General features: G+C 37.0%; 1 protein-coding gene across 2 annotated transcripts; it reads right to left on the bottom strand.

Moving 5' to 3' along the window:
- Nucleotides 1-3271: 3271 nt before the first annotated feature.
- LOC105037263 (cell number regulator 2) lies at nucleotides 3272-6158 on the bottom strand. Of its 2 annotated transcripts, XM_073253843.1 has the most exons (4): nucleotides 5816-6158; nucleotides 5667-5738; nucleotides 4401-4610; nucleotides 3272-3665 (listed from the first exon to the last, which is right to left on the bottom strand). In XM_073253843.1, the coding sequence occupies exons 1-4, from the start codon at nucleotides 5970-5972 to the stop codon at nucleotides 3589-3591; spliced, it is 516 nt and encodes a 171-aa protein (XP_073109944.1). In that variant the 5' UTR covers nucleotides 5973-6158; the 3' UTR covers nucleotides 3272-3588. The 2 variants fall into 2 exon arrangements, with proteins under 2 accessions (XP_073109944.1, XP_073109945.1); XM_073253844.1 differs by lacking the exons at nucleotides 5667-5738; nucleotides 5816-6158 and adding an exon at nucleotides 5222-5622.
- Between the last annotated feature and the right edge of the window lie 776 nt (nucleotides 6159-6934).

The following is a 6934-nucleotide window of genomic DNA, read 5'->3' as shown; positions in this document are numbered from 1 at the left end:
ATACCAATATAATAATAAATGAGAAAGTATCTATGGTTGTTACTTATATAAACCTCATACCACAAGATACCATGATCATAAAACATTCATAGCCAGCACATCATTTAATGCAATGCTTTACATCATGTAATTATCTCAATATAATATATATCGGATCCAATCATATTAAGGTGCTTAGCCCTGGACTATCACAACCATTTTGCCACCCCATGGTAGAACAACAAAAGTGGCTAGTTTTTTTGACTATCAAACTATGTTTCAAGCCCATGGTAGGGCACTAACAAATTGGTTAGTATTATGGATAACTACAATTACGTTTCATATCTGTGGTGAGAAATCAATAAAATAGCTAGTCTAAAAGACCATAAGTACTCAACTCTGAGCTACCACAACTATATTTCAAACACATAAAAGAGTATTAATATAATAGCTAGTCTAAAGGACTACAACTGCTCGACTTCAAACTCTATAGCCATGTTTCAAGCCCATGACAGGGCACCAATAAAATTGCTAGCCTAAAGCATCACAACCCTACATTCAATTATTCAATTCAATTACATGCTTCTTAAGTACGATAATTCAAGATCACATTCTTTTATAAAATTTGGTGCACATGATTACCAAAATCTATTCAAGTCAGGATCAATGATATATAATACATAACATCATATAAAGCTATATATATACTTAACAGTTAAATGTATAACATAGTTATACAACGATCAAAAATATATGGATCAAAATTATTGATATATAAAATAATTTTTATATAAATAGACAATCAATATTCAGAAATTCTTATCTCCGTCATCAACCAAATCCAGATATGGTGTCTATCAGTCCGCAGCTAGTATGTCCATGCATGTAAATCTAACTCATCCCCAATCAATCATCTAAGAAAAAATAAATTTTTATTAAATTTTTATTTTCAAAGCTCTAATATCCAAATTATCCTTACTTCTAATTTTTTCGATCCTATCTAATACATGACTAATAGATAAATAAAAATTTAGAAAGCTATCTTGATTTAGAATTAGAGCGTCAATTTACTTGCTCAATATCTTATTGTCTAATTGATCACTCCCATATATAGCTAAACCCAATAATTAGGAAAAATTATAAAGTGGCTATGATTATAGTGGAAAGATGGATAGAGAGAAAGGACATGGTTGTCCGAATGAAGACTTGGCCTATAGGTCATGAAGCAAAATTCAAATCAATACAAAAGTGATATAATGAACATTGTCAATGATGGGCGTTCAACAAATTAACGTTAGAGAGAGAACCAATATAGTGGGTGGTCGTATCAATAAAGATCCAGAACCCTCTATTGGGGTAAAGTTGAGATTCATAAAATTAGAGTCTAAGTTCTTTCATCGGATCCTATAAATATGTAGAGAGAGAATAGAGGGAGGAATAAAGAAAGAAGAGAGAAACGTAGAGAGAGGTGAAGAGAAAAGGGGAGGGAAGAGGTCAGTTCTTCTTCTTCTTCCTTGCAATAGGGAACTGTCCCCTTCCTCCCTCTCAAACACAGGGAGGGTGATGGTTGGTGACTAGCAGCATCCGGCAAGGCGACGCTAATGACCCCGACTATGGCCATGGCCAACGATGGTTAGTGAAGCAAAAATAAGGAGAAGAAGACACAAAATAGAAAAATTCTTCTTCAAGTCAATCCCATAACTTGCTGGACCAAATTCCATGAGGCTCCAAAGAATAAGAAAAAGGAAGGATGAAGGTTTAGTAACCTTATCTTTGCCACCAATGAGCTTTCATATCTAAAATTATAGTGAACTCCTCCGACAAAGAGAATCGAAATCTGACTTAATCGAGAGATCCCAAAGTCAAATTCTAGAGAAAGGTTTAGAGGCTCTTTAAATTGGCAATATCACAGTTTATGGAAGAGATTTGGGGTTGAGGAGTACATGTTCCCATTAGACTCCATGAAGAAGGGCGATTTTGACCGAGAGTCATCTTCTTCCCCTCTCACTCTCACAACTGACGTGTGAGCCGCGTGAGTTCACCTCTCCTTGGGCTGGGCGAGCCCAATACAAAACCGGGCTGGTCTTTAAACCAAGCCCGGTTCATCCAATAGACCGGTCGAAGGACCAGGCTTTGTAGTTGTATCTGTTATTCAAGTTCTTGAAATGATTTTTCGAGATTCCAATAGTATGTTCAACTTTTGAACGGATAAGGAATGGCAAAGGTTGAACAACCCTTTAGCATTCATCTCATTGTTCTTTTAGATGATACCGGCTACCATGATGGGGAGAAATGAATCCATGAAGTGTAACATATACTGCATCAACCAACTCCTGCGATCAAAGATAATTTTTGAAGATATATTTGAAGTATATTAATATTTGATGACTTCTTAAGGATTTTACTAGGAGGAACAAGCAAGGCATCTGGAGGAGGTATGGCTAGTGCATCGTTTTAAAATGGTGAAATCTTTTAATTGCAGAGCCATTCTATCTAGTAGAGACTTACATGAAACAACAATCAGGATTGCCGACACGTGTGCCGCCCAATAATCCTATGCAATTCTAGGGGCACCATTTTAAAATTCTGCCATCTATGGATCAACAAATTCATGGAAGATAATGTTTAAAAGCATTTTAGTATATTGCTCATTTTACCTTGAGGTATGGATAATAATAAGGATTCATCTCAATTTCCAGATGTACTTGGATACAATATGGAACAACACGTCCCTCAAATCCAAAAAATAGCTTTGGATGCTCCATTTAAATATTTGCTCACTATCTCCACAGATCTTATAAGCTTGATTCCTGTAACCCTATTTTTGATATTATGTCCTATAGTACATGGGAATATAGCCAGTTTTTCTTCAACAGTTTCATGAATGGAATATCTTAGAAGCTTATGCTCATTAAGTAATTTTTGTAGTGACATAATTTGTAGGTCCCTCATGCAAAATCCTACGCAGGTCTGTACTTATAATTCGCCTATTTAGTATAATGCCCTTTTTGTTCTCGTTATTTTACTTGGTTCTGATAGGTCTTTCTTTTTTTCTTTTTTTTTTTTGTAACAGAGCTTCTGATAGGATTTGTCGGAAAGGAAGACAAATGCAATAGATTTCTATCATAAACTTCGTGCTAGGATTAGAGATAGCCTTTGAACTTGATCAAAGTACTCTTGCATTACAATGTACCACTCAGGACATGCTGATTCAGTGATGATAGCTGATACGTCAGCACATTAGATTAATATTGTACTGCTCTGTATGCTCTCTCATTGGATAAAGGAGGGAGTGTCTCTGTTAAAGATGGTAGCTTTATAATGTACTCAGGTATAGCATTTGTATTGAAGGTCAAGAATATGAATGCTGTCTTCTCAACAACAACAACAAGAGGATCCAATTACCCATTTAGCTTTGCCATAGGTCTTAATTAGCATGTAATTTGTGGTGCCATAATTAGCACAAACATACCTTGAGAGAGAGAACCATGAGATGGCCTTAGCACCTAGACAAGCAACTGGCATGCACCATCCATGTCAGCAATCAAATGGGATATTGCCATCTGAATCAGATGTCTTGCATGCTCCTTCTATGTCATCTAGGACCTTTCATCGCATCATAGTGCCTTGCATGACCGGCGGCATGGTCACCCCCTGTGCTTGTCTTGCCATGTTGGCATGCCACCCTGCCACAATAATTCCAACAAGAATCCAATAAAAATTCCTTATGTTCGGAAATAATGAAGATCTTATGTTTGAAATAGAATATAATTTTAAGCATGGATACTCTCGGTGCATGATTTGCATCAAAAAATATTGTGCAACACTCAACAGCTGTCATCACATGATGGATGGCAATCAAACAAGACAATCTTATGTGATATATATAGCCTGCTTTATTTGATAGCCCTCCATTTTTTTATGGCGGCCTTCGAGTGTTCTATAGTATTGTATGTTGCAAATAACACACCACATAAGATCTTAGGTCTATATATTTTTAGAGTAACACAAAAGGTGGGAAACTAGTTGATGTCAGAGCATCCATTCAAGAAAATGTTCGATATACATATGTGTATATATATGCCTTATGTGTCATACACAATATGCCTTATTTTATGGTTGTCCATCTTTTGATGATGGCCATGGAGTGCTACAAAGTACTATGTGGTGCCAACAATACATCACAAAGGATTCTTGCTCTATAACTTTTTAAAGTAAAATAACAAGTGGGAACTAATTTATGTCACAGCATCCATTCAATAAAATGTTCGATACATACATACGCACACATATATACATACATACATACATGCAACTATGTATATGCATATAATAAATATATATAAATAACAAAGTTTCAAAAAAAAAAATGCATAAATAACATCTACATGGATGCAAATGTACACAGAGAATAAAAGTACCTATACGCATGTCAAAGCCACGGTTCTTAAGCTCTCGGTATTCCTGGCAAAGACCGCATTTTTCACAAAACAAGTGTACAAGGCAATCGTTGTAGGGCCTTTCCACCAGGCAGTATTGTGTCCTCATTTTGGAGCGATAGAAGCACGAGTATATCCATTGGCAACATGTGATATGCGATAGTGCATACAGTGCCGCGCTTGAACCGCATGCTGTATTCAAACACCAAGCCAATTAGATCAACCACCATAAGGAACCAAATTGATGCTTTAAATTTTTCGACCATCTCAAAAAAAGTGATAGTCTATAACTTTGATAGGCTCTTAGTTATACTTGTATCCTGTGTGAAGAATGGAATTAAAAGCTAGACTTTGATACATTATTATTGTCGATAACAAGTATATATAGAGGAGACAAGATCACATAATTGGAACCCTAGGAGCATTCTGTTCTTTAGTTACGACCGCAGAGTCATTCTGTTTCTAAGAGAGGGAAATATTATGATCGCATGGTTACCACCATGAGATATTCTGCTTTTATCCAATAATTAGTGAATGGCCGGATGATGGCCAAGATAATAAGCTTAACTGGTTTTATCTCAATTTGCACTTGAATCTGTCACTAGAGTTTCTCTTACAAAAAGGTTTTGTCAATTAAGTTACCAAAATTTCCAAATACTATCAATTTCTTGTGCATACTAATCATTAGTAAACATAGTGAACAATACTTTTGAAGGGCAAATACAACTTCATTTCATTTTAATTTCCCACTAATTCAAGGTAAATCTACAAGCATAACCGAAAAAGGAGAGAGTTTTCCATACCTGATGACTTCATATCCAAGGCCATTTCCCAGACTCAAGAGAGGGCCGCCAAATTCCAATCAGCAGACCCAAATCCCTTAGTTGAAAGTTAATTTTAATATAAATAAAATTGATCATTTTCACTCTGTACCAGGAAATTAGTTGCTCGTATATGTTTGTGTCTAACACCTATGAAGCTCATTAAAGCTTACTCAAGCTAGGACTAGTATTCACACCCAATGGCTACATTTATCCCTCAACTCAAATGCTGCTCAAATAATATTGCATGCCAGATGGCCCAATTACTGGCTTGTATTTGTCTTGGTCCTAACTGTCATAGGAAAATAAGATTAAGTTCTCCCTCAAATCTCAAAAGCCATTATTTTCTTAGTCCTCATGGTTATCATATATGCAACAAACTTCTCTCAGAAACAGGACACATATGCAATAAAGAAAAAGGGCTTACAAGTAGCTCCTTGGTCCACAATCTCTGCAATCTGGCCAAACGTGACACATGGGCAGAAGGAAGTCATGCAGCCTTCAAAGGAAGTCATCTGCAATCTCTCCTAAAACCAGAAGTAATGGATTGAGGATAAAAGATAAGAAGAAAACTACAGCTGCTGCAGTCGTCGGTGCAGGCGCAAAGTCCGGTGGACCACAGCTGAGGCCCCTGCTGCATCTGGAATGCATAGGGAGCACCAATCGGCGGTGGCGGCACTGCTGGCCCGGCCGATGGGTAGTAGTATACATTTGGCCCCACTAGTGGATGCATGGTGGTAGTGAATTAGAGATCGATCAAAGAGAAAGAAAGGAAACCTTCTTCTGATGTGGAAGTGCGAGAAAAAGCAAAGCAGTAGAGAGAACCCTCTTGAGATTGGTTTCTGTGAAATAGATGTGCCTACATATTTATGAGGTCTAGACAAAGCCCTTCTTTGTTCCGTCCCTTTTCTTAACAACATGCTGAAAATTATGAGCAGGTAAAAATCTATCCAGACTCCTAATGTTCCGGGCTGCTATTTAGAAGGAAACATTCTTTTATCCCACCCAAAAAAAATATCTAGGCTCCTTCCCATCTGACAAGGTAAATATGTCTGGAAAAAAAAAAAAACAGTTGGACCAAATGCACCAGCTTAGGGTGGAACAGTCCAACCATAGAGCACGACACACACGGCCGTGCGTTGCTCTCTTTTTCTTTTGTTTTTTTCCTTCTTATTTGTGTGTGTTGCTCCGTGGTTGGATGGGTCCACCGCTGAGCTGGTGGACACTGTCCAAACAATAATTTCTGTTTTCAGGACAGTTGACGTGGTCCATCCTTTGATCTTTAGTTTTTACTGACCTGGCATGTGAAAGTAACTAAAAATATCTGGACTCCTAAGGTCCCACCTGACAACGGTATGTAGGTCTGGAGTGGCTGACATGTTGCACTCTTTGATCCGTCTACTTTGTCTAACTTTTCTTTCTTGTGACTTGGGCATGGAAAAATAACTAAACGTCATACTTGGGCTTTGGAATGTACATGAAAATGAGTGACACCCACTCAAAACATTTCGTTGGGAGGGCCCCATTGCTATTCCCGTATTAGAGGGGAATTGAAATGCTCTAATTTCTCAAAATCTAGCCATAGCTCTTCTCCTAATATTAAAATTTTATATTATCAAATTCATTTAAAAACTAATTTTCGAAAAATATCTATCAATTTAATTGTTTAATAACTTTTGAGCCAGCACCCATTTA

This window comes from Elaeis guineensis, chromosome 3 (genome assembly GCF_000442705.2).
Source record: "Elaeis guineensis isolate ETL-2024a chromosome 3, EG11, whole genome shotgun sequence".
Taxonomy (NCBI): Eukaryota; Viridiplantae; Streptophyta; class Magnoliopsida; order Arecales; family Arecaceae; genus Elaeis; species Elaeis guineensis.
The sequence above is the reverse complement of the archived record's forward strand: the minus strand, read 5'-3'. Positions and strand labels throughout refer to the sequence as shown.

What these genes read in the sequence shown, in the direction of transcription:
- LOC105037263 (XM_073253843.1), bottom strand. Translation starts at nt 5,972, where the DNA reads ATGCATCCACTAGTGGGGCCAAATGTATACTACTACCCATCGGCCGGG. An exon ending in TGTGGACCAAGGAGCTACTT is followed by an intron (nt 4,611 to 5,666) that starts GTAAGCCCTTTT and finishes GTTTGAATACAG; the next exon opens with CATGCGGTTCAAGCGCGGCA. An exon ending in TGGCTTTGACATGCGTATAG is followed by an intron (nt 3,666 to 4,400) that starts GTACTTTTATTC and finishes TTATTGTGGCAG; the next exon opens with GGTGGCATGCCAACATGGCA.